The 26,833-nt window shown below is 53.2% G+C and overlaps 2 protein-coding genes and 1 long non-coding RNA gene across 3 annotated transcripts; 2 read left to right on the top strand and 1 right to left on the bottom strand.

Annotated features, from left to right (window-relative positions):
- The first annotated feature begins 66 nt into the window (after positions 1 to 66).
- On the top strand, positions 67 to 4,743 carry Msrb1 (methionine sulfoxide reductase B1). The gene is made up of 4 exons (XM_004921222.4): positions 67 to 244; positions 2,141 to 2,289; positions 2,553 to 2,667; positions 3,890 to 4,743. The coding sequence occupies exons 1-4, from the start codon at positions 190 to 192 to the stop codon at positions 3,919 to 3,921; spliced, it is 351 nt and encodes a 116-aa protein (XP_004921279.2). The 5' UTR covers positions 67 to 189; the 3' UTR covers positions 3,922 to 4,743.
- Positions 4,744 to 6,361: 1,618 nt separating this feature from the next.
- LOC106008557 (uncharacterized) lies at positions 6,362 to 13,060 on the bottom strand. The gene is made up of 3 exons (XR_001182876.3): positions 12,916 to 13,060; positions 7,339 to 7,422; positions 6,362 to 6,509 (listed from the first exon to the last, which is right to left on the bottom strand). It is a non-coding gene; the product is annotated as an uncharacterized LOC106008557 (long non-coding RNA).
- Positions 13,061 to 13,089: 29 nt separating this feature from the next.
- On the top strand, positions 13,090 to 19,629 carry Hs3st6 (heparan sulfate-glucosamine 3-sulfotransferase 6). Its single transcript, XM_004873876.3, has 2 exons — positions 13,090 to 13,585; positions 18,889 to 19,629. The coding sequence occupies exons 1-2, from the start codon at positions 13,215 to 13,217 to the stop codon at positions 19,502 to 19,504; spliced, it is 987 nt and encodes a 328-aa protein (XP_004873933.1). The 5' UTR covers positions 13,090 to 13,214; the 3' UTR covers positions 19,505 to 19,629.
- Positions 19,630 to 26,833: the final 7,204 nt, after the last annotated feature.

Below are 26,833 nucleotides of genomic sequence, written 5' to 3'. Positions count from 1 at the left end.
GATTGGAGCTCGGGAGGGGGCGGGGCCTTTGTGAAGTGGGAAAGGGGAAATCCTGGCGCCTCCGTATGATTGGTCCTTTTCAGGGGCGGAGCTCAGGCGTATGGAGTGATTGATTGGTCCTTGGGAAGGGGCTGCTGGCTCCTGTACTGGCTTCAGAATTAGAGGCCTTGGGTCTACCTTGCCGGCGCCATGTCTTTTTGCAGCTTCTTCGGGGGCGAGGTTTTCCAGAACCACTTTGAACCAGGTCTGGCCTATGACCTCTTGTGTTAAAGGGGGTGTCGCCGCCCTCCGGAGTTGGTGGAGCTCTGGGCCCTGGAATGGGACGAGTGTGGCCATCCGGAGGAGCGAACTTGGGGAAAGGTGGTCGTGCAGAAGGTGGTGGTCTCGAGGGCCAGGGGAGTGGGGAGATCCGAGGAGACAGGGGCATGGGGGAGTCGCTGGCCCGGAGGAGACAGGCTTCGAGCCTCACCGTGACTATTCCTGGGGTAACCGGGTCAGGTTCAAGACTTAGGAAGGGGACAGTGGAACATTTGCCCCGGAGCAGTGCGAGGTGTTACCCCAGCTATTCTGGTTTCTAGGATACGCGGGGTGAGTGGGCAGTCACCGAATATCCTATTAAGATGGGAATGTGCATGCCTTCCCACCTGCCCAGGGCCTTCTGGTTGGGTAACCAGGGGTGCCACTGGGGCCCTGGCAAATGCAGTTTCTGGCCAGTGAAGTTTGACTGGCAAGCTCTCAGCCCTGACTCCAGGCTGTGTGAGGCCTTGGTAAGTTCTAGCTGGACTCTCCAAATAGTGGCCTAATTTAATAAAAACAGGTCCATAGGGGATTGGTTTCCCTGGGGCAAGATCTGTTGGAACTAGACTGTGAAACTAGGAATCTGTGGGGCAAGCTGTGACACAGGATCACCAGGTCAGAAGCCCTCCCCTGAGGCCCTTTGACTGTGGGACCCCAGTTAACCTAAGGCTGTCCTGCTGAGTTGGAACTCCACTTCTGAGGCAGCCCTCTGCCTCTTCATGTTTCTTCTTTTTTTTTTTTTTTCCTTAGATAGGGTCTCGTTATGTAGTTCAGGTTGGTTTTGAGCTCACTATGTAGCCCAGGCTGACCTTGAACTCGCAGCAATCCTCTTGCCTCAGCCTCCTGACTGCTGGGATTACTGGTGTGCACGACTACACCTGGTTTATGCTTCATTCTTTAGTTCCTGGTAAAGGCTGAGCAGTTCACACTGCCCAGTTCCAGGGTAGGCTGTTCTGGTTGGAGGTTGAGAGGTGACTCAGTATTTCTGGAGGTTCCTGTTTTTAGTTCTTCAAGTAGTTCTGTAAATCAGTTTTGCAACCTTCTCTGCCCCTTCTACTCCAAAGTGATCTTTTGGAGACAGGTTGGAAGTTGTCCTCCCAGCTTTTGTCTCCCTGGGCTTCTTGTTTAGCCCAGAGGCTTAATCTCTGCGACTATTCTTTTCCTGCCTAGAGAGAAGGCCAGTGGAAGAGTGTTCAGATCAGGGTTTTGTTGGATAGCAGTGTTGGCCACTTGAAGAAGGAGGGAAGCCCAGTGTTTAACACTGACTACGTGAAGGCCTTCACTGTGTGCGGTCTTATGTAGCAAGTGGGTCCTGTGGCCTCATCAGATTGGCGGGGTTCTTCCCTGGCCACACACTTTCTTTCTTTTGAGACAGAGTCTCACCATGTAGTTTAGGCTAGTCTTGAACTCATGTAGCCCAGGCTGGCCTTGAACTCATGGCGATCTTCCCAAGTGCTGGGATTATAGGCATACCTGCCTTTTAATTTTTGTTTGTTTGTTTTGTCCTGGCCACACACTTTCTCATTTGGTGCCACACACTTTCTCAGCTTCCCCATCTGTAAAGTGGAAATGCTAATGATTCCACATCAAAAGGCCACTGAAAGAGTCAATGAGATGTATGTGAAGGGTGAGTCCTGGTCCCTGGGATGTCCCCTGAGTATGAGCTTGGTGCTGTGACTGTTTATGACCAACCTGTGGCCTGTGAGCAGCAAGTTCATGGGAAGGGTATGCAGCCCACCTTCAGAATGGGGGCAGTGCTGCCCTCATCTAGGTCCAGGGATTGGGGAGCTCACTCCACACAAGATGGAGCTGACATCTCTGCTTTTGCCCTCCCTTGCCTCAGGTATCTATGTGTGCGCCAAGTGTGGCTATGAACTATTCTCTAGCCGCTCAAAGTATGCACACTCCTCTCCATGGCCGGCATTCACGGATGCTATCCACACTGATAGCGTGGCCAAATGTCAGGAGCGCAATCGCCCTGGAGCCCTAAAGGTAGGTGATAGTGGCTGGGGCTGTGGTTCCTCAGGGAGTGTCAGCCAGTTATCTCTTCCTTTCTCTGTTGTCAGGGTTTCGAGGCTTCTGGCCTTTGCCAAAGGAGCTGCCACCCTTGTCTTAGGGGCAGCCTGGCATCTTGATGGAACGTGGACAGCAGGACAGTATCCCTCACAGGGTCTAGGTCAGAGATCAACCTCACACAGCAGAAGGCCAGTGCCCTGGAGCCAGAAGCTCATGTGGTTATTTTATGGTCTTTCCAGGTATCTTGTGGCAGGTGTGGCAATGGGCTGGGCCACGAGTTCCTGAATGACGGCCCCAAGCAGGGGCAATCTCGATTCTGAATATTCAGCAGCTCGCTGAAGTTTATCCCTAAAGGTGAGCTTCTTGGTCTGGGGTAGGGAAGAGGATGCTGTTGTGCTCATCCACTTACCATTGCAAAGTATCAGGGGCATCAGATTATGCAGCCCAGGGCCTGCCCAGCCAGGATCACCCAAAACAGTGGCTGCTGGGCAGGAACAAGGGGGCAAATGTCCTGGTTCCTCAGCCTGGTTGATCAGGTATGCCCCAGAGAGGGGCATCTGAGGGAGGGTGAGGCAAAGGGTTTTCTCTTGCGGTCTTCTCTTTCTCATTCCCTGTAACTGGAATTAATGACAGGGACAGACAGAGGCTGAGAACCTGGACCTTGCAGCCATGTGTCCCACTGGCTGCAAGCTTGGGCTTGCTTCTCAGTCTCTGAGCTTGCTTCCTCATCTGCACAGTGGCCGAGGTAACAGAGTCTTCTTCACAGGGCCACTGAGGACAGATGCATGTACTGCAGGGCCCCTGGACATAGTAACACCTCAGTAAACCTGCATTGCTACTGGCAACATTCTTAGCAGTTTTTTCTTTTGCAGTACTGGGGGATTGAATCCAGGGCCTTCGCTCTGAGCTACATCCCTAGCCCTTTTTTGTATGTGTAATTCTCGGGACCTTGTGCTTGTGAGGCAGATGGTGGCACCACTAAGCTAAATCCCCAGCCCTGTTTAATTTTGAGACAGAGTCTTGCTGAGTCACTGAGTTGCCCAGGCTGGGCTCAAACTTGCAGTCTTCCTGCTTCAGCTTCTCGGAGAGCTGGGATTATTGGTTTGGGCCACCACACTCAGCTTCTTAGCAGTTGGTGTTGGAGAGCTGTTTGTTGTTTGTGTGTACTCTATCAACTCAGCCTTGTTTGCCCCCTGCTCTCCTGCTCACACAGAGCCTCACGCCTTATCAGTCTGCTTGCAGACATAGGTAGACACAGCCACCCCTGGCTCCTTTGCATTTTGTACTGTGAATCCCAGCTCTGTGGCCAGTCCCTTCAGTCTCAGTTTCACACTCTGTAAAATGGGGCTGTCAATGAGTGAGTGGTTTGTAGGGACCTGCTACATGATTAGTCTGCCATGATGTTTTTGTCCTTTTGTCATTGTTCGTGCAGAGAAAGAACTTCAGGTCTTCCTGTAAATCTCAGGGAATACACAGGGGACACAGGAGCTGAGCCTCTGGGCCTGTTGACTTGCCTGGTGTCTGAAACGTCATTTAATGGTGATTTGCTTTCTCTCCTCTCCCTCCTTTCTTTCAGACAAAGAAACTTCAGCCTCCCAGGGGCACTAGCCGGGCAGCCCACACCCACCCCAGACAGATATGCACTGTGACCTTACCCTGGCCATCACAACTTGACATTGGAACTCTAGACACTTAGATAGCATTCTGAACAGGGTCCCCATGGCAAAGCACTTGTTTGGAATAGTCCATAGCCTTTTGCTAGGATAGGCCTTGGGGCAGGGTACATGCTGCCGGCCTTCTTAGCCTCTGGCTTACAGTCTCCAGAAGGTGAGCTCTGGGCTCAGCTCACCTTTGAAAATGTTGTGCCTCTATCTTTTCTATTTATCAGCTTGCTGCCCTCTCCTTGGCTTTCTGGACCTCCCCTGTGGGGCCCTGGTCCTCACCAAAGCTTATGTCCATCTTCCCCAGGCTGTGGTATGACACAGAACTTAAAAGGGGATTGCCCTGGCCAGCTGCTTCAGCCCTGGTCACTGCATGATCTGCTCTGGATAAACCCCTTCTAGGCCAGCCAGGGTGGTGATGATCTGTGACTTGCTGGGGAGTGGGCTGATGAGCCACACCCTGGAGCATCATCCTCTAGCAGAAGAACCTGAAGATGTTGCACAATCTGCAGATGGAGCTTGCTTCACTCAGGCTGGGGAAGCTGCTGTTGCACCATTATCTGATGAGCTCAGCAGGGCCTGTGGGGTCACTCCCTCCAGTTCACACTTGCAGAGATGTATCTTCCCAAGATTTGGCTGCTGTGCCTTACTGTGTCAGTGTCCAGAAGTTCTTGTCATCCAGGAGGGTGGGTGGTGCTGCCCTTCCCTCCCCCATCTTGAGTGCTTTCTGGAATAATCAGGTAGAAATCAATAAACAGACAAAACCTGGGCTTGCTACCCTTTTCTTTCCTCCTGTGCTGGAGATTGAACCCAGGTATTGCACAAGCCAGCCAAGCACTCTGCCAATGAGCTACACCCCCAGACCTAGCCTGCTACCTTTATTAATTAACATCAGGGATGTGAGGACATGAATGTCAGGCCTTTACACAGTTTTTAAATTTGCTTTGAAAATATTTGCTGCCCAGTTGTGGGCTTGGTGCTGAGGATACAGACATAGTTTTTTTTTTTTGTTGGTACCGGGGATCGAACTCGGGTCCTTAGCTTGCAAGGCAGGCGGTGGAACCACTGAGCTAAATTCTCGGCCCATGACATAGTGAGTTAATATCAGATGATGATAAGGGCAGTGAGCAACTAGAAGAGTAATGGTGCTAGAACATGTGGAGGGGACAACTAGGGAATTGTTCTTGCCCTGCAGTAGTCAGGGTGGAAGGTTCCACAGAGGGAGGGGTTATCTCAGCTCATTGTGACAGGTGAGAAATTGAGGAGAGGAGCTTTCCATGCAGTGGACACAGCATATACAATGCCCTTGAGACCTTAGCAAACTCACCCTGCCTCAGGGCCTGAAGAGTGGGATACAGGCCGGGGATTTAGCTCAGTGGTGCCGCTGCCTGCCTCGCAAGCACAAGGTCTCGAGTTCAATTCCCGGTACCAAAAAAAAAAAAGTGAGATACAAAGTGACCCAGGAGGAGATGTGCTATAATCTATAAGAACTACATGGGGGGCCGGGGATTTAGCTCAGTTGTTTCGCTGCCTGCTGCGCAAGCGCAAGGACCCAAGTTCGATCCCCAGTACCAAAAAACCCCCCCAAAAAACTACATGGGGGCCGGGGATTTAGCTCAGTGGTTCTTCTGCTTGCCCTGTAAGCGCAAGGACCCAAGTTTAATCCCCGGTGCCAAAAGAAAAAAAAGAACTACATGATTTTTCCAATTTATATGGACAGAAGTCTGGGGGATATGAGTGGAAATGGATATTGGTGTGAGATGGTAGGGGAAGCAACATAAAGTTGGCTCAGGCTGACTTTATTGATATGTGGCCACTAAGTGAGATTGTGGATTCAATGTTGCAGCTCCAGGGTTAGAAACAGCTCTAACAGTTCAGTTGGTTGGTGGGCTAAAATATAGACTACACAAAATGCAGCTGAAATGTCAGGTCTGCCTTGAGAGAGTGGGAGTCAGAGGCCTAGGGAGAATGCAAAGTTAGTGTAGAAGTGTCATCCATGACCTGCCTGGTAGCCAGGCCTGGTGGTACATGCCTGTAATCCCAGCACTCTGAGATACAGAAGCAGGATGTTTCCAAATTTGAGTCCAGTCTGGGCAGTTTAGCAACTTAGCGAAACCCTGTCTCAAAAACAAAAACAAAATAAAAAACCAAAAGACACACCTCACAACACCTTGAGGCATGTGAGAAATGTTTGTGGGGGTATCCTGAGCATCCTTGAAGCGCTCCATGGTTGCTCTACTTTAGTGGGAGCCACAGCCATTGGATTAGGAGAAGTAAATACAATATGAGTCTCTGGAATCTGGATGGTGAGCCTGATGAGGGGAGTTGCCTGTACTCCAGTTGCCCCACACTTACTTGCACATCCGTGTTAAGCAGTCAGGGAGAGCATGGGAGTGGGGCGTTTGGATAGGGAGGTCCAGTTCGGGCTGGCAAGCAATGTCCTCAGAAGGTATGGAAGACCAGATGAGGCCCAGGGCCTCTTACACAAAGAGCCAGGAAATGGAAGGCTGTGGGCAGGGTCCATCTGCCAGGCAGCTGGAAGAGGGGAGATGACATTTGCAGCTTTAACGTCTCAATGGAATCAAATTTTCCCCATACTCTTGCTGGGTTGCACCATAACTTTCAGCCCAGCCTGGAGCCAATTCTTCCTGGGGAAACAAAAGGCCCTTTGACAGCACAGTGCCCCTCTTCTTCACTTGTACCCTATTCTTTGTCAGGTAGAGCCTCTGGGCACATCCTTGGAGACCAGGATTGGGTGTTCTGCTAGCCACCTCAGCCACTGTCAGGGCTGGGCCAGGTGGGATGGGTGGCTTGGGTCTGGGGGAAGAACAGTGAGGAAAGAAGAGAGCTGTGTCCAGCAGGGGCCAAGCCAGTGCAGGGGGCATCAATAAACACTTGCAGAATGAGTGAGCTGACAGTGGTTTGGACTTTCAGTCATTTCCTATTTTCCTTTCCCAGGGTGACAAGCGGGAGAGGGCCTTGACTTTGGTGGGGTGTAGCAGGGAGCTCAGGTCCCAGGGAGGACAGGTGGGAGGTGGAGTCTGGAAGGGTCGGCGAAGATCATTGCCAAGCTAGATGGGGCCATCGTGTTCTCTACCCCTATATGTAAGAAGCCCACCAGGGGGCGCGGTAGCTCCGCGCAATACACCAGTCATGAGGGCTGCAGTTCCACAAGACGCCGCCAGGGGCACTGTGGCTATGCCTTTGACGATAAGGTAGGTCACTGCGCCCAGCTCTGTACGTCAGAGCAAGTCCCCTTCTCAGCACCACCTGCAGAAATGTCAGTGCCCAGGACTCTGGCTGAGGCCTGCCCTGCTGGCATCAGTGGATGCGGGCCTGCTGGGGAGTGAGGGGGGAGACCAACCTGCTGGGCTTCATGAAGTGACTTATACAAAGGTGAGCCGTCGAGGTCCCAGGTGGCCCTTTGAGTCAGCCAAGTAGGGAAGACCTGAGGGTGGGGGGAAAAAAGACAGAACAGTTGGCGAGGTGCGGGGGCGCGGGGTGCACACAAGATGCCCCAGCCCCTGGCCAGCCAACTCGGTGGGACTCCATGTGCCTATGCCCTCCCCCCGTACCAGCCTGCAGCCCTTCCACTGCCACCTGGCCTGCCCCCGAAGGCCTCTTTCCTCTGCTCACCTCTCATAACCCAGAGAACACTTAGCTGGATATTCATCCAGCCATCTTTGCAAACAATAATCAGAGCATCGTTATTGAACTCTGGGTCTTTACACTAAGCTATATCTCCAACAACTCCCACCCCCAATTTTAGAGACCAGGTTTTTCTAAGTCTCTAAATTGCTCAGACTGGGCTTGAACTTGGGATCCTTTTGCCTTAGCCTCCCAGAGTGCTGAGATTACAGACAAGCACCACGATGCCACACCATAATGATGTTTTTAGTACCCACACTCCCTGTCTGGAAACCCCAGATACCGTTCTAGACTCAATGTTGCTCTTGGTCTTTGAGTTTACTATTCTTTCTTCTTCTCTCCTCCCCACGTGTCAGAATCCTTCCAGTGGATCTGCCCTAGTGGCTCCCTCCTCTCCACTGTAAGGGAGCTAGTGCTAGGGGGCCTCCTATACACAGGCACATGGCTGGTCCCTGCTGTGGTCTTGTGGGTCTCACCCCATCCTCTCTCTGTGCTGATTCCTCCAGGAGACCATGGGAAAGCAGGGTGCATGTGTGTTGGGGGACAGAAGCAGGCGGGGCCATGCCTCTGCAGAGAGGGTCTAGCTCCTGGTACCCCTGAAGCTGCAGACAGGCTCCTTGTGGGTCTGTGAGTGTAGCACAGCTGCTGAGAAGGGGAAGATCTCACTCCTCTCCACTCCTGTGCATGAGAACTGTTTCCTGTCTCCCTCTGACAAAGGGATTCTTGTCTGCTCTGGTAAACTCTGGCCAGCCTCATGACCCTTCTTTTCTCTGGCAATGTCCCTGAGTCAGAGGGAGAAAGGCTGGGGAAGCCTTTCCCCTCTAGCCTTGTCCCCAAGGGATGCAGATTCCCCAGAGTGAGCACAGCTCTGAGGCACATGTTCTTTTTTTTTTTTTTCTTTTATTGGTACATTTTAGGTATACAATTCGTTTACATTTATCATTGGGTGTTTGTACCTGTGAGGCACATGTTCTTATGCCATCTTCACTGTCACATGTCCTCTGCCTCCTTCTCCCTAGTAACCAGACACTCAGGGAGGTAGGGGCTGGTATTACCTTTGTTTAATAAAGTGGGAGAAGGAGGGCCTGGAGGTCGGATCCCTGCTAAAGTCACCTACTAGGAGGGGGCAGAGATGCCCCTTAAAGCCCTAGCTGTTTGCATGGTCCTGTCCCGGTTGATAGCTCCTGTCCCTTTTAATTACTCATTAGGGTGAACTGAGGGCTCTGGGAGTGAGTGGGATGGGGGTAGGCCTCTCTTAGGGGGCCCTCCCCAGTAGGGAACCACATCCTCTATGTGCTTGGGCAAATCTGGCATCCAAAGTGAAAAACCCCACATAAATCAAGGACAGCTGGGCCAGCCCTCCAGCCACACCCCCCACCCCTCTGGTTCTGCAGACTTGCAGGAGAGGGTCTGGGGACTAAAGAAGGGTGTGGTTTTGAGGGAGGGAGTTCCTGAGGTGTGATCTCTACACCCACCACTGTCCCCCACAGAGGGAAGATCTCCACAGTATTGGCAATCACTTTCCAGTGTGGGGCCGCTGCTGTGGGGGCCCTGGGTGGGAGCCCACCCTGGGGTGGGGACAGACTGGGAAAGAGGCAGAGAGGGGCACACCCAGACTCAGAGAGATATACATACTACTCAGACATTCATGAGTGCTCACCACGGTAGGTGTGAAGCCACTGCAGGGGTTCAGACTAAGCTCATTCCTATTCTTGCCCAGCTGCATGGGGAGGTGGTGACTGATAGGAATCTAAATCACCCTCAAATGGCATGGTGGCATATGCCTGTAATTCTATCACTCTAGGAAGCTGAGGCAGAGGGAAACAAGTTTGAGTCCAGCCTGGGCAATTTAGCAAGACCCTGTCTCAAAAAAAGAAAAGAAGAGGGACTGGAGATTTAGCTCAGTGGTTCCGGCACCTGCCTTGCAAACGCAAGGTCCCGAGTTCCATCCCCGGTACCAAAAAAAAAAAAAAGAAAAGAAAAGAAAAAAAGGGCTGGGGATATAGTTCAGTGCAAAAGCCAGTACCAAAAGTGGGGGGGAAAACCCCACAAAGAAATGATCACAGGGCCAGGGATTTAGCTCAGTAGTTCCGGTGCCTGCCTTGCAAGCACAAGGTCCCAAGTTTGATCCCCAGTACCAAAAAAAAAACAAAACCAGAAATGATCACAGTTGTGAAGGGGGTACAGTACAAATCTGTGAGGCCAACCTGGTCCTCCCTCCTACTATGACCTTGCTCCCCAGAACTCCCTCCCCAAACTTCCTCCATCTCTATCTGGCCTGGCAGCCTGAGCAGCTCGGCCCCTTTCCTCTCCCAAGTCTGCCCTCCTCCCAACCCAACTTCCCTAATTCTGGGTATCTTGGTGTCTGTGGGCCAGACCAAGGAAAGTGGACAGATCCACCCTCTGCCTGGCAGTTTTGCTCCAACTGGGGGTCTAGATGACCTCCACGTGGGGCCTTGTGTCTTTTTTTTTTTTTTTTTTGGTACTGGGGATCAAACTCGGGTCCTTGTGCTTGCACAACAGGTGGCGAAACCACTAAGCTAAATCCCTGGCCCAGGGCCTTGTGTCTTTAAGGGTGTTTAAAGGAGATCTCTGGGTAGAAGGAACTTGATGTCCCTTTCTGGGCAGCAGAAGTACAACCAAAGAGCAATGGCAAGTGACCCTCCCAGGGCTGTGTGCCTTAGAGAGAGTAATCCACTGACCCTCAGCCACAGAGGAAGGAACCACCAGTATACAGAGGCTGGCGCAGAGAGCAAAGCAGGGCAAGAGCAGAGTAGAGGAGCTTCTTAGATGTCCTGGGGTAGAAGGAGGAAAGTAACTGAGCATGTGAGGAACATGGAATAAATGGAAGTTTTTTAGTTCAGCCTGGGCAACTTAGCAAGTTAAGTGCTGGCCAGGACTACATAGCAAGACCCTGCCTTAAAAAATCATAAACAAAAGACCAACCTCCTCCAACCAAAACACCAAAAAACATTGTATGTGAACATTCACAGCAGTATTATTCATTACAACTGAAAAACAGGACTAACTCAAATGGTCTTCAGTGGATAAAAGGATAAACAAAATGTGGTCCATCACACCAAGGAACAGCACTGAGCCACAACAAGGAGCAAAGCCCTAACATCTGCTACAACACAGATGAACCTGGAAAACACTATGCTTGGTGACAGAAGCCAGTCACAAAAGGACAGCTACTGTATGACTTCATTTCTGTGAAATGTCCAGAACAGGCAAGTCTGTAGGGCAAAAAGCATGTTGATAATTGCCAGGGCCTTTGAGGGGGAGGGGGAGAATAGGGAGTGACTGCTAATGGGTGTCCAGTGTCTTTTTGGGGTGATGAAAATGTTCTAAAAGATGTAGCGATTATTATACAACATTGTGAATATATCAGGAACTAGAGTTCTAAATTGTATGGAGTATAGATTGTACTTCAATAAAGCTCTTATCAAAAAGGCTCTTCAGTCAGGACTGAATGCTCCCTCTAGAAAGAAAGAACTGGGCTAAGAATTGGCCAGAGTGTGAGGCCACATAGCTAGAGGAAGATGGGCTGGGGGCAGCCTCAGGCTGGACTCTAACCCCCCACCCTATCATCCTAGGGATGATCTTGAGGTGACCCCTCCTGCAGCAGAGATTTTACCCTGACCTTCCTCTGCCTGGAATGCTCTTCTCCTCCTCACCTGGCAAGCACCTCCAGAAAGCCTCCATTGACCTCGCCCTCTCTCATATCCTTCCTCTGACCTGGATTTATTGAGTACCTACTGGATGCCAGGCTCTGGGTTAGGTGCTGGGGATACCTTGGTGAAACAGCCCCCAGGTTGCCATCTTGGGCATTCCCAGATTTGCACCCACTTTTACCAGAGAGCCAAACAGAGGGTGCAGGGAGATCAACTTCCTAATTTTCCAGACTGACTCCCAGCTCTACTTCCATCCCTCTGGTTAATGCCTCCTGGAAAGTCTTTGGCCTTCAGCAGATGAGGTCCTGAGGAAAAGGCATACAGCAGGGCAAAGGGCAGAACCAAGGCTAGGTGGTAGAAAGACTAGTTAGCTCTGGGGCTGGGGGTGGAGGGTCACCAGGGAATGAGTGCAAGAATTTGGAGTCCTGAGCCATGACTGGTTAGGCTGGGTGGGGTAGGCCTTCCGCAGGAGGCTTTGAGAGAACTAACCCATCTGGAAAAAATCCCATGTTAAGCTAGACCCAACGAACTTCCTGGGACCTCGCATGTACCAGCATGCTCACCAGACAGTGCTGTGCCAACAACCCGCCTACATGGGTGCTGGCCTAGGCTTGCCCTGGCAAGCAGGTGCAGCTCTGGTGTCAGCCACCTGGAGCCCAGTCAGTGGTCTTCACTCCATTGGCCCTGTGTGGTGCCCTCCGTCCAGAGATGCCCCTGGTGGGAGCTCTGGAAATGTCTGGGCCATGGAGGCCCTCTTCCTTGTGGTCACTGGGGCTTCTGGTACTTGTCCAGTGCCCATTAGTTCCAGGAATGGCTCATTAATGAGCAGAACCCAGGAAAGAAAGAAGCTGGGCCTCTGGTGGGGGTGGGTGGGGGGGCGCGGCAGGCACCAAACCTGCTGCCAGGAAAGTTGAGGCAGAGGCAGAAGCAGAGAGAGGTCTTAAGAACAAATCCATCTTTTCCCAGGAATGGACAAGCTGCTCACTCTGTCCCAGCCTCGCTCCTCTCCCTGCTTTCTTTGCTGGCTATGCAGGGTGGGGAGGGGTGTCAAATCTGGGGGTGGGAAGCCCCTGTGGTGTCAGGTGCCCAGCGGATGCCATGGCTCTGAGAGGCCCTCTAAGTCTCTGCCCTGACAGGACCTGGGCACGGGTCTCTCTGAATCCTTCACAATTCCAGGGGGAGCCTTTGTCATCTTCCCACAGAGGTTACTGAATCCCAAGGGATCACCAGGTAACCTAGGCTGGGCATATGTGGTGTGGAGAGGGTCAGGAGATGAGTCTGACTTTGCTCCCTGGACGCTGGGGAGGACATCTCTGCCCTGAGCCTGTCTCCTGAACTCTAAAACACTAACCAGACATCATTAGCTCTCTTCAGGAGGCAGGCAGGTCTAGGCAGACTTTCGGTTGGGAGTCCAAGGCACAAATCGCAGACCTCCGATAGTTAGGGAGCACTCTGCGCACTAGGCTGCCGGCCTGGCCTCATTCTCCTGGGTCTGTGAGCTTTTCTGGCCCACTCTGATCAGGGAGCCCAGGCTCGGCAGGCGCCTCTGTCCAGAAAGCGTATGTGTGTGGGGTGAGCCTTCTACAGATAGGTCGTGGGTACGCGCGCAACCCTCTCACCGCCTCGTGTCCTTGCCCGCTTCCTTGTCCCCGGTGCGGGAATGAAGACGCGCCGCCGGGCGAACCGCAGCCCAGGGTCTCGCAGCAGGATCGCCGGCTGTCCCCGGGTGCCTGCGAGTTCCGGACGGGCCGGGACACCCCTCCCCCGCTTCGGACCCGGCCCCGCCCCCGCCCGCTTCCTCGCTGCCCCTTGGAGGGCGCGGAGCAGAAGCCCAGCGTCCTCGGGCTGAGTGGGGCGTCGACAAGGATGTGCGCCCTTCTGCTGCCCCCGTCCCCGGGCCTGGGCGCGGCGCAACCCCATGGCAGATAGCGGCGGCCTGGGCGCCGGGGCCGGGCCTGGGGCGGCACAGCGGGCGCTCCGCGCGCCCCTGACGCTCCTGGCGCTGGGGCTTGTCGCCTACTGCCTCTGCGCCCTCCCGGGACGTTGCCCGCCTGTTGCCCGCGTCCCCGCACCAGCCCCCGCTCCGACCCAGCTGCCCAGTGCGCACCGCCTGCCCTTGGCCAGCGGCCCGGGCCGCCGGCGCTTCCCGCAGGCACTCATCGTAGGCGTGAAGAAGGGCGGCACGCGAGCGCTGCTGGAGTTCCTGCGGCTGCACCCCGACGTCCGCGCGCTTGGCTCCGAGCCCCACTTCTTCGACAGGTGTTATGAGCGCGGCCTCGCCTGGTACAGGTGAGCGCCCTGCCTGTCTGCCCCTTTGGTTTCCAAGCGAATTCGGGTGGTGGGATCTAGTGGAGGGGAGTCCGGGCTCTGGGATTGAGCCCAGCTAGTGTAGGGGATCAGGCTTGATCCTAGGTACTGGGCCCCCAAAGCAAAGGCAGTACTGGCCAGAGGCCCCAGGAACTTTGGAAACTCCGAGAAAAGCTTGTTTTGGTCTACTTGGCAAGATTGAGGGGAAGGTGTGACCCCAGCCAGGAAATAGTCTCAAGGCGGTGATATTATTTGGGAGTGTTAGAATTGCTTCAGGCCCAGCTGCCCCCCCCCCGCCCCGCCCTTTCTCTTTGGGTTTGTATGGTTGATCATCTGACTTGTGGCTAGTTACCTTAGGAAGGAGCCTCCAGGTTCCCTGCAGCCTCCTAAAAAGTGTCCTCTCACCCCATAATTCCTGCCTGTCTCCTGGGAGTCCTTTTTGACTGCTGGAGTCTGGAGAAAGTTTGGTCTGGGCTGTAAAAAGGAGCTCTGCCCTTCAGTGTATGCCCAGGCATGGGGAATGGGATCCAGCTGTCTGCACAGGCTTTGTGGCTGCCCTGGGCCCCATCCAGGAGAGACCAGGGGTGTGGCAGTGGAACTTGGGGAGCACCCTGCCCCAGCCAAGCAGCCTGCACTGGTGGCTAGTCAAACACCAGCCCCTCTCTACTGAGCTGGACACCGAGACTGAGCCAGGCCTTGCCCTCTGCTGCTTAGCTGGAATTGCAGGTGTGCATCACCTCACCTGGCTAAGACCCAGGCCCTTGACCCCATTCCTGGCAATTTACCAGTTTCCCTGTTCCCAGATCTACCCCTCCTTCAGTTGTTAACTTTATCTGTTGCATTAAGAAGACTGGGGGGTCTGGAGGGAGAATGGGAGATCTGGCTCCTGAACTCTGAAGGGTTGGTGCTTCCTGGATGCTAAGGAAACTGGGCTTGGAGGAAATTGAATCCGTCCTGGGGCATCCTCCTAGCTCAGACTCCTGGAAGAGACCACTGGCCTACTCTGGGTAGAGAAGGACCAAAAAAGGGAGTGGAGAGGGAGAAGAGAGACCCAGAGTCGAGGAGGAATGCTTTATGGAGTGCAAATTTCAGAGCTTGCTGCTGGGGATGTGGATCACTGGTAGAGCACTTGTCTAGTGTGAAAGGCCCTGGGTTCAATTCCCAGCACTACAAACAAAACAAAATAAACAAAAACTCCAGAGCTTGCTGTGAGCATAATCTGTGCTGGGTAGGGGCAGCTGTGGGAGATGGGGATGGGTTTAGTGCTGAAAGTTTCTCAATACACAAGGATTCTGAGTCTCTCCAGGCCCACTCTGGGCCCTTGCTTCTCTGTAGGAAAGGCTCCAGTGTGGGTGAGGGGTGGAGAGACCTGCACTGAGGGCAGATCCTCAGCCCTGGGGAGGGGATCTTGGAGACACTGACATGCCCAGGACAGGAGTGGAGGGTGTTCCAGACAGTGCAGTCCTGCTGAGAGGAGACTGAACTTCCTTATCTGTAGAATCTGTCTCCAGTGGACGGAGGCAGGGGATGCTTGTGGAGGGCTCAGGCCCTGTGGCCTCTGTCCCTTCATCCAGTTTTCAACAAGCTGAGTATGATGATTGAGCTTCTGGTCTGTGAGTCCTGGTCCTCCGAGGACTGTGGCCAAGTGCTGATATATGTGAATGTGAGGCTGCTCTGCTCACAAGTGCCTGAGCTCCTGGTGCCTGCTTGTCTTTTCAACCATCATGAGTGTGTTTTGAGCCCCTGAAAATGCTCACCCCTGCCTCATTGTCTCTAGCTGAAGGACCTGGGATGAGTCCATAGCACCTGCAGGGCTCTGTTCTAGGTGTGGGATGGGGAGGCAGGTGGAGAAGGTGAGTTTCTGGGGCACTGCACCACAACCTAGTGGGTTGTGACCCACCTCATTCCCGGCAGTGACCCTGGCCATCTCCTGCCCTATGTAGGTAGGTCCTGTGTTGCCCTTAGCCCAATTTTTCCCCCTCCCCAATCTCTGTTAGTTCATGTCTCAGGCCCTTGAAGGTGCTCCATCTTGGGGACCGTGGTCCCTGAGTACCTTCTAACTCAGTATCTGCTCACCCATTCACTCATCATTGAGCACCCACTATTTGCTAGATACTAGATTCACGCAAAAACCCCAGGGTCTTGATCTGGAAGGGGTGCCCCATCTTGAGTCAGGTGGGAACTCAACTTTGACCATAATACTAGAGTAGAGAAAAGCAAGAAGCTGGGTGTGGTGGTGCATGCCTGTAATCCCAGCACTTGGAAAGCTGAGGCAAGAGGAAAGCTGTGAGTTCAAGGCCAGTTTGAACTATGTAATGAGATCTCGATTGCAATAAAGAAAGAAAGAAAGAAAGGAAGGAAAAGATGAGGAAGTGTGGGTATGGAAACTCCCTTAGTTCCCAGTGTCAGAGCAGTGAATATAGGGAGGGGGTTTGTGCATGTAGGGGAGGACTTGGGCTTCTGTGGCCCATATCCTTCCTCCCCCTGTGGCTGAGGACAGTCTCCCTCCAGCACTTTCTATCACTGGAATAAAAACAATAACTGGTTTTCCCCAGGTCCCAGGCCCTGCTGGACCAGGCCCAAGCAGGGTGTAGGACATGGAGGTGGGGGTGCTGAGATGGAGGAGAGAGAGTGGCCCAGGGCTGGATGGAAGCCGAAGGGAAATGCAGACCAGATGAGGTGGCTCAGTGGGGAGGGTCTTTGGAACAACTTGTCAGATGTTTGCTGTGTGGGGTCAGAGTTCCATTCTGCTTATCCTCTCTCTAGTCTACCACCCCCCAAAAGCGCCAGTCCTCACTCTTCAAGACCAATTAGAACAGGCTTCTGAAGCCTGAGGAGGGTAAGTAATTGATCCCAAAGATCTCAAAGCAGGCTTGCAGCAATTGTGAGCCCAGGAAGTCCTTGTGTCCCCTCTGTATTCTATCCCCTTCTTTGGCAGGGGTGTCAGGAGGGGCCTCCCCCTTTGGAGCTGTTCTGCTTTTCTGACTTCCTAGAGAGCAAGGCTGGAGGGGAGGGATAACATCAGGGCTCCCAGCAAAGGATAGTGTTGGGGACATTCAGAGTCAGGCTTTCAGTCAGGGAGGAAAGAGACTGGGAGTCAGGACAAGTCAAAGATTAGAGGGGCCGTGTCTTGGAGGCCTGGGGCTCTTTCTTTCCCTGGGAAAGATGAAGGAAGGAGTGGTGCATTCTGGTGAGGCCTGGTGTACACCCCTCCCAACACCAGCATCAGCTCCTCTTGTAGGTCCCAGTGGTAGGGTTCAGTGCGGGGAGACTCTCCTTCTTACGAGTTCCCTCAGGGAAAGGGAGGCCCCCTGAGCTGGCTGGCCCTGACAACTTGCAGCCCTGTGCCATAGATATTGGTGGTCTAAGGTCTTTTTTAACTTTCCCCGAGGACAGCTGGGTGTTGTCCCCATTGGATCCCCAGTGTGTGATGTAGGGCATGGAGGGCAGGGGTTCTGAGATCAGAAGCCACCCAGACACCTCCTTCCCAGAAGGACTGGAAGGCTAAGAGTCAGTCTCCACTTTCAGCTCCTCTTGTTCCCTCTCTGAGCCTCAGTGTGCCTGAGGGTGGACAGTGGGTGGGGTGGAGGGTGGTTCTGACACACTGTGTCACCAAGATGGAGGAAGTTGACTTGTCCTCTGTGACTTCTGAAGATCTGCTCTGCCTTGGGCCTTGATGTGAGGGGTAGGGAGGTTCTATTCTATGCACCTGCCTCACTCTTCTGTGACCATGGATGGTTTTGGGGATTTTGGTGTTCCTAGCTCTCCCTTTCGCCTAGCGGGGCACATGCATACATTTTCCTGTCTCACCACCAGCAACCCCCAATCTGATCATACCAGCCTGGGGGACTGTGCGCCTGTGTCTGGCCTGAATTTCCTTGGAGGTCTGAGCAGGGAATGGGTCAGTTAGGGTGGCTGAGACCTGGACTTGTCACCTCCTGGCTGGGCCAGTCCTGGGCCTGTCAGTGGGGTCAGGCAGTACCCCCCTCAGATGATGGGAAGCAAGGCCAGGCAGGGCTGGGCAGAGACATCTCCTCCCTACCACAGGCCACCCAGTCTCTGCCTCTGTTGACCTAGTTCCCAGCCCTCTCTTGGAGCTGTTTTCTCAGCAGCTCTGCCTTGCCCAACCTCACCCTGTACTCCTGGCTGGCAGGTGTTGCCTCAAGACAGCATGAGGCATGCCTGGGCCTGTCCAGCTGGGCACTCAGGATGGGCTTTCCCAGATTTGGGGCAGTCAAGGGGCTTTGGTCAGCCAACTCCTTCTGGACCTTGGGTTGGCTGGTACCCTCCTCCCCCATGTTAGAATGAGGGGAATTTTAGAAATAGTATGTCCTCAGCCTGGCACCCTGGGGCCTTGGAAGCATAGGGCCTTGGGACAGGTTCCCCAGGCAGATCATAGCTGTATCATTAATTTTCTCAAATGTGCTGGGCTCTGAGGGTGGCTCTTGGCAGTCTGAGTTGGGCCCAGGTGGATGAGAATTACCAGGGCTACAGTTGAAAGTGGGGTAAAAGGTGTATTTAAATTAAGGGGAGGGAGGGAAGGAGGGAGAACCCTACCCTTTATTGGCAACACTTGTCAGTAACAATAATTGATGACCTAATTCAGGGGATGCTGTCAGTCACTGAGTAAAAAGGGTGACCTTGAGTAATTATAGTGCGGAGTCCAGGGGGGTAACAAGTCCAAACTGGCTAGCCTCGCTTTTTTTTGTTGTTGTTGTTTTTTTTTGGTACCGAGGATCGAACTCGGGTCCTTGTGCTTTCGCAGCAGGTGGCGAAACCACTGAGCTAAATTCCCAGCCCCTGGCCTTGGGATGTTTGGTTTGGGGCAAGGTCAAGGTTGGGGGCACAGCAGCTCTGGGAGAGGTGGGTCTGGTGGGCAGAGGTTGCTGGGACTCAAAGGAGCTGGCCCTTGGGAAAAAGGGTCATAGACCTTGTACAGAGAACACAAGTGGCTGGTGAAGAGTGTCTTGGTGAAGAGTGACTGTCACCCCTTTTTCCCTAGGGGTAGCACAAATGGGGGCAGCCTGGTAAGCAGGCCCCTCTACAGGCCTGTGCAGGGCTAGGCATCTCTTAGCTCACCTCTCAGGCTGCCTACCTCCTAGGATATTCATCCTAGCACTTAGGAGGAAGGACCTGAGGAAGAGGGCAGCTGGTCCACTTTAGGGGCCTGGGGCTTCCCTGGAGGAGGAGGGTCTAGTCTCAAGTCTAGCGTGAGAGGGGACACTTTTTAGAAGTGCTTACCTAAGAACAGCACCCACTCAGTCTACTCCTCCCATTTCCCCCAGGAGCCTGATGCCACGTACCCTGGATGGGCAGATCACCTTAGAGAAGACACCCAGCTACTTTGTGACACGGGAAGCCCCTCATCGAATTCATAGCATGTCCCCAGACACGAAGCTGATCGTGGTGGTACGGAACCCTGTGACCCGGGCCATCTCTGACTATGCCCAGACACTTTCCAAGACCCCAGGCCTGCCCAGCTTCCACACCCTGGCCTTCCGCCATGGCTTGGGCCCTGTGGACACAGCCTGGAGTGCTGTGCGTATCGGTCTGTATGCCCAGCACCTGGACAACTGGCTCCACTACTTCCCTCTGTCCCACTTCCTGTTTGTCAGCGGCGAGCGTCTGGTCAGTGATCCAGCTGGAGAGGTTGGCCGTGTACAGGACTTCCTGGGCCTCAGACGGGTCGTCACAGACAAGCACTTCTACTTCAATGCCACTAAGGGCTTCCCCTGTCTCAAAAAGGCCCAGGGAAGCAGCCGTCCCCGCTGCCTGGGCAAATCCAAAGGCAGGCCCCACCCTCGAGTGTCTCAGGCAGTGGTCCAGCGCCTGCAGGACTTCTACAGGCCCTTCAATCGAAAGTTCTACCAGATGACTGGCCAGGACTTTGGCTGGGACTAAGCAAAGTCCATTAGCCCTGCCCTAGATGCTTAGTAATCTTAATTTATGTCTGCCCACTGGGCAGAGCAGTTTCCCTATACATGCTGTGGAGAGAGAATATTTAAGAAATAAAGTCTGGATCCATATTCTTCTGCTTGATCTTGAGGTTCGGGTGGAAGTGATACCATGCCAATTAACTCTATGGGGCCGAGTGTCATGCCAAACCCATTCCTTACATGTCCTTGAAGGTGGGCCATGTACTTGGCCACATGGCACAGATGACCATGAGAGGCTCAGAGAGACTTAGGGCCTGTCTGGTGACACATAGCCTAGTCCTGGTGGCTCTGGGGGCTGCCTTCCACCTCTTCTCAGCCTTGGGAGGTTGAGCAGGGTTGTCCACATATCCAGGACAAGGAAACTGAGGCTGGAGGTTGCTCCTTAGTGGTGGAGCAGGATTAAAATTGGATCTGGTCAATTGTGTGTGTTGTACCTGGGAACTCAGTTCAATCCCATGTCCTAGTGCCTAGTGGACACTCTTTCCTAAAGGTCTTGTGTAACTCCTGGGCAGTGCAGTGCAGTGCTTGGCAGGTGACTTGGTGTGAATGGGACAGTGCTTCCAGCAGCGTTCAAGCTGTTCCTGAGCAGCCTGGCCCTCTCTGCCTACAGAGGACAAGCTCTCTCCAGAGACTAGCCTGTACACAACCTCAACCCAGGCCAAGCCCACCAAATGGCACGCATCCTCCAGGCCCTCACTTTCCCAGCCAGGTCTGCTGCCTTTTTCTTATATCCTCTCCCAGGGCAGGGCAGAAACAGTCCCATCTGCAGCCCAGCTGCTCACTTCTAACCAAGTCGGGCCACACTTGGGCAGGTTGGGGAGCCCGCCCACCCCTCCTCTCTAAATATGAAGGACCCATCAGTAATGGCTCTCACCTGTTCCTGGTCACTGCTGTTTGCCAGGTGCCTACCAGCTGTCCTGACAATGAACTCTAGGCTGGTTAGGCCCGGGTCCCATACATCTGCCCTGTCTCAGGCCTGACACAGAGCCTGCAATAGTTTCTGCATCCTAGGCAGCAGCTTGGATTTTATGCCTTGTCTTTGCCACTGATGTGCCCTTTCTACCTCTGAGCTGCTTGGGGCCACTCCATATGCTGAGACCAAGGAACACAGGCAGTGAGGGAGGATTTGCAGGGGATGGGGGAAACCTGTCAGCCTCGGTCACTCCCTGTGTGACTGTCAAGCTTCACTGGGAGCCAGTCCCCCACTGAGGACAGTTGCCATGTCCTCTCTTTTGTCATGTGATCCCATCTGTGATGTGGACATGGGGTCAGTTAATGCCAGTGTCATAGAAAAGGCTCAATGGAAGGGAGAAGCACATGTGGGGTTATCTATTTCTGGTTGCCAGAGCCCTGCCCCTGCTCCTGCTAGTTTCCTGGCCCAGCAGTCTTTCTTCCTTGGAGTGTCTCTTAGGAGCTGGCACTGTCCTCAGGCCTCTCCATCCCAGGCCAGGCCAGTGGCAGGGTTGGGGGCTGGTTATAGATGCTTCTCCCTGTACTCACTGAATAGTGCAGTTTCAACATTGTGAACAGATGTGGGGCCAGAATGCAGTCTCTTCCCTGACGCTGACCTTTGTCATGGGTGAGGGGACAGGGCTGTCCTAAATTACAGTAAGAGAGTGAAGAAAGGATAGGTTCTCCTCTAGGACCTTGCCAGGTGGTGAGTGCAGGATTTGATGACTCTGTCCCCATCCCCTGTACTGAGGGCAGGAGCGAAGGCAGAGGACAGCCCGGGTTCCTGGCCCAGTTCCCAGCCCAGTCCATGCATATCTCTTTCTCCCTGAACATACCTGACTTGTGCCAGAACAGACTCAGGTTCTACACTGTCACCTGGCCCCTTTTTTGTTCTACAATGCACTCTTTTTTTTTTTTTGGTACCGGCATTGAACTCGGGACCTTGCAGTTGTGAGGCAGGCAGCGGAACCACTGAGCTAAATCCCCGGCCCTACAATGCACTCTTTGAATGACAGCTAGAGGGGTGTCTTCAGAGTAAGACAGATCCCAGCCCCAACCTATTGTTTCTAGGATGAAGACCAGATGCCTTCCTGCAGCTGTTAAGGGCCTCCAGGGCTTGCCCTATCCTGCCTGATCCCCTCAGTCCCAAGATCCTTCCAGCTCCTTCCACCTACCATACCCTTTCCAATCTCAGACTTTTCACCTGCTGTTCTCCCTGTCTGGAGTGCCCTTTCCTGCAGAAGGCACAGATGGAGGTGGCAGCAGTCTTAAGCAGGGCAGCTGTGTTCCTGCATTTAGTGTTCCATTTCTGAGCCCCTTGAGGCGACCCATTCTCCCTCTCCTGGAACCTTCCTGGGTGTAGAGCTTTAGGGACATTGGTGTCCCTGGGCCCAGGCCTCACAGGGAACACTCTGGAGGCAGCTGGGAGGAAGGATGGGCTGGTATGTTCTGCTGGCCCCACCCAGTGGAAGCACAACCCCAAGGGGCACTGCCCTTTGTGAGGTGCCCAGCTGTGACTGAGAACACACTGCAGGCAGATGTATTGGGTCCTGGGGCTGTGTTGGGGGTGGGGGTCCTTGGGGGAGTCATCACCCTTTAATTAAAGTCTCTAAATTACTTCCCTAGCTGCTCCATGGGTTTTCTATTTTGGAATGTTCTATTCTTTTTATTATTATTATTATTATTATTATTATTATTATTATTATTATTTTTGTACTGGGGATCGAACTCGGGACCTGGCCCTTGCTTGTGAGGCAGGTGCTGGAACCACTGAGCTAAATCCTTGGCTATGTTGGAATGTTCTAGATTGGGGGAGAAGTGCTGATTCACTTATCTTCTTCCTGTCCTGACCAGTGGAGGGAAGGAGGCTGGGACCCCCTCTCCACCCCTTGGAGGGACCTGGGGGTCTTCACAGCCCTGGGGCCAGGAAGGGGCTTGGAGAAGCCTAGGGAGGGGGCTGCTTCGGCCCTTGGGGTCTCACCCAGCCCCAGCCTCCTGGCCATACCTGGTCCAGGCTGGGGGTCCACAGGATGGCAGGGGGTAGGTGAATGCAGTGTTCTTGCTCTGGGACTTCCACTTGCAGATGCTGAGACCCTGGCCCAAGAGCTTCAGTGTCCCCCAAATACCAAGTGCTTCGGTGTCATAAACTATGAATCCTCATCCTGGGGGAGGAGGCCTATACTCTACAGAGGGAGTACTGGATCACTGGGCCATACCACCTGCCTCCTTGCCCTGCTGACTTTGGAACTGGGGTCAGGGAGCCCAGGCGGAGGGCCTGGTTTTGGGTGGCCTTTCTGTCTAGGGCTGGGCCAGCTACCTGTGTCAGAGTAGATGGAGCTGGAGGGCCAGGGTGAGGCTCCTAAGGGGGCAGAGCGGCACAAGAAAGGGGAAGTTGGCCCCCTTGGTGAAGTCTGCAGCACCTGTCAGTGCCTTCGCCCCAGGATGGAGTGTTTTGGGGGAAATGCTGGATTCTCTTGGTCCATGTGCCCCAGAGTGCTTAGATCTGAGACCTGTCATCCCAGCCAGGTTCAGAGGACATTCTGGGCTATAGGAGGGGCCCAGAACCCAGGTGAGAGAGGTGCCTGAGTGACTTCAAATGAATTGAATCCCCATGTAGGCCCCCCTCACTCCAGCTCCCTATCCCCAAGCCCCTTTCCCTTTGCCCGCCTGCCCAGTGGCTCCTTTTTTCCCACTGAGGAGCAGTCAGGCTACAAATTCCAAGGGATCCCTCTGTGTTGCTTCAGCCATGACCCAGGATGGGCCAGGGACAGCATGAAGGCGCCTTGATGCTTTAGTCTGGGCAGCTACCCACCATGTTTTGGTGCTAGGACACCTGGTCCTCTTTGTTTCTGTGGAAGCTGTACACGAGGGGCTGGGAGTGTGCTGCCATCAGGAACCAGCAGAAACTGGGCTGCCTCCTGAGGCCAGAGGGTGGGGGCTGGGAGCAAGTTGGGGCAGGCTCGGATTCCTGATAAATTGGGACAGTGGCTAGAAGGGCCCCACAAATTTGTTCATTCTTTTAGCCAGTAAGTACTGAGGGACTGGCTCTGAGGACACCATGGTGAATGGGCAGGCTGTCCCTAATTGCATGGAGTCCCTATGTGATGGGGGAAACAGAGCCTACCACCAAGCAATCAAGAAAGCAGAGCACTCACTGCAGTGTGGGGAGCACCAGAAAGCTTGGAGCAGGATGGAGGAGAGCTGCACTGGACAGGAGAGTCCCTCAGGCAGAGCCCAGTTACCTACACCTTGAATGGACCAGCTGTGCCAGAGCAGAAGGCACAGCAGGTGTTGTGAGTAGGCTGGCTAAGAAAAACTGTGACTATGAGGGCTGGGATGTGGCTCAGTGACACAGCACTTGCCTAGCATGGGTGAGGCCCTAAGTCTATTCCCAGTACCCCCAAAATAAAGAAAAAGAAAAAACCAATTCTGACTGTAAAATAGGACCTTCTCATAAAACCTGCAGACTTGCAAACAGAGCCTCAGGCAGTTACTTAACATACCCATGTTCTTGGCAGCTGTATTCACAATAGCCAAAAGGTGGAAATAACCCAAATGTCCCCTAGTGGACAAGGAGATAAACAAAATTGTGATGTATCCATACAGTGAGGTTTTTATTACTCAGCCCCTGAAAGGAATGATGTTCTAAAACATGCTACTGTGTGGATGGACCTCAAAAACCTTACTCTAGGTGAGATAAGCCAGTCATGGAAAGTTATATATTATGTGATTCTGCTCATAGGAAATGTCCAGAATAGGCAGATTCATAAAGATTAAAGCAGATTGGTGGTTGTCTGGAGCTGGAGGTAGGAGGGACTGGGAAGTGATCGTTTAATGGCTATTGGGTTTGCTTTTGAAATGGTGAGATAGTGCTCAATATTGTGAATGCATTAAATGCTATTGAATTGTTCATTTTAAAATGTTTGATTTTGTAGCTGGGGATGGTGCCACATGGCTGTAATCCCAGCATTCAGGAGGCTGAGGCAGTGGGATTCCTGTGAGTTTGAGGCCAGCCTGGGCTACCTAGTGAATTCAAGTCTAGCCTGAATTACAGAGTGAGACCTTGTCTCAAAAAACAAACGGAAAAGTTGACTGTGTTGTGTGAATTTCCCTTCAAGTTTTTATAAAAAGGATCTCCACAGAAAACTCAGTATCACAGCATGTGTCAGGGAGAGAAGGTTCTGAGAAATTGTTCTTAGTTCTTCAAGGTCAGGAAAGATCAATGAAGGAAAACACAGGTGTGACGGAAAGGAAGCCATAGGAGGGGCAGCTCAGAGGTATAAAGTGAGCCTTTCTTTACTTCAGAGGCTGAAGGGTTACTGTTACAGGTAGATTCTGGCTCTGCTTTGGGAAGCATGAACTATTCCCAGTCCCATGAGATCTCCAGGGTGGTTCCTTGTGGTCATTTTGGTGGCACATGCCTGTAATCCCAGCACTCAGGAGGCTGAGGCAGGAGGATTGCCAAGAGTTTGAGGTCTGCCTGGGCTACATAGTGAGTTCAAGGCCAGCCTGAACTACACAGTGAGACCGTTTCTTAAAAAAAAAAAAAAAGATCACCCCAGGGTGGGACGGGCTCTGAAAGGGCTTCCTCAAGCAAGTCTGACCACTCGGACTCCATGGAGGCTCAGAACCAGACAGAGGGGGCTCATGCCAGCCCGATGCTGTTGACAAGTCCATGTATCCATGCATGAGTCAGTTCCTGTCCTCACTGGCAGGGAAAGCCCAGATGTATTGTTGTAGCAAATGAGGGGCTGTGGGGGGAAAATGGCACACTGGATTACACAGCTCCTATGGAGTTGGCACAGGGCCCTGAGGCCTTGCAGGGCTGGGCCCATCGGGAAGACTGGTCGTGAGGTGGAGGGTGAAGCCAAGGCCTCAGGTTCTGGGAAGAGGGTCTTGCTGCTTCTCATATAGGAAGTGGGGATGTGTGAGTGATGCCAGGGTGGTAGAGTGGCTCAGTATGCTGAGGCATCTGTCTGGACCCCTTAGGTTCACCGGTGTGAGCACATGGCTTGGTAGGCCCTCAGGAAGGACTAGAGCTCTAGAACTTGAGGAAGACTTTTTTTCTCTTTTTGAAGTACCAGGGATTGAACCCAGGCTTGCTACACCACTGAGCTATACTCTTAGCTATTTTTATTTATTTTGAGACAGGACTCCCTAAGTTGCCTCAAACTGTAATCCTCCTGCCTCAGCCTCCTGAGCATCTGGGATTACAGGCATGTGCCACTGTATCTGGCTAGAGCAAGACTTTTACAATATTTCCTGATTTCAATGTTTTTTTCCAGAAAGTGTCTAAAGATTTTTTTCCCTCTGGACTCCTGTGACGTCCTGTGAAGGTCCTGAGCCTGTAATCAGGAGACCTGCCAGATAGCCTGGTCACAAACCAGCTCCAAAATGTACTCTGGTGATTCTTAATTTATGGAGTTCACTGAATGATGACACAGAGAGGCCTTTGCCACTCCTGGAGTGGAGGGGGCAGAGCTAACCACCCAGGGCCACGGCGAGGTGGCTCCAGAGGCTGGCAAGAGGCCAAAGGAATAAGTGAGGGGAAAACTAAGGCCAGGGCCTTTCTTGGGGTCCCCTTGGGAAAGGTAGAGCTCAGCACTGGCAGAGTAAAGGCTGCTGGAGGGCTTTGGGCACAGAGTTTCCCTGGTTGCCTGGTACTTGGCTCCAGGTGACTCAGGGCACAGTGTGGTGGTTTGCAGTATGAGGGTAGGTAGGGAGGCAGTTCTGAAGTGGGGCCCTGGGTGACAGGGCAGATGGAAACAAGGTGCTGTTGGTTTGCCCTGTAATTAGAGGATGCCAAATACACAAACTCAGAAGACCAAGGGAACACAGAGACCCCACCTCCCATCTCTCCCATCTCCAGACCCTTGCCAAGCCATGGACGACAGCTCTGCCCTGGGGACTTGTATATGAACTGTGCTCCGGTTCATTTTGGTCCTAGGCTACTGGCCTTGGACTGGCCCTGTTAGTGCCATCGGGCTTGGGTGCCACAGCCTTTCCAAAATCAGCAGCTAGTCTTGCCATACCCCACCTCAGAGACACTCTGGCCTCCTTCTGGGATAGGACCATGAGTACAGTGTAGGGCAACTGGAGACAGTCTGTGCTGGTCTGGCTGGTCTCGGTAAAAGGTTTGCTCAAAACCCCTGGCGGGTTGAGGAGCAGGAGAGGCAGGGCCTTTGCCGGTTCCAAAGGCAGGGCCTCCCTTCTGTAGTCTTCCCCACAGGCTGTGGGCAGAGTCTACCCAGGATCACATCTGAAGGCCTGGCTCTTGCAGACTCTGGCTGTAGTGGCCACCAAAAAGACTCTATGACAGAGTCCACCAAGGCCACTGAGACTA

The sequence above is a fragment of the Heterocephalus glaber genome, unplaced genomic scaffold, assembly GCF_053883595.1.
Source record: "Heterocephalus glaber isolate CG9 unplaced genomic scaffold, H.glaber_assembly_v1.0 deba00001781, whole genome shotgun sequence".
NCBI lineage: Eukaryota > Metazoa > Chordata > Mammalia > Rodentia > Bathyergidae > Heterocephalus > Heterocephalus glaber.
The sequence above is the reverse complement of the archived record's forward strand: the minus strand, read 5'-3'. Positions and strand labels throughout refer to the sequence as shown.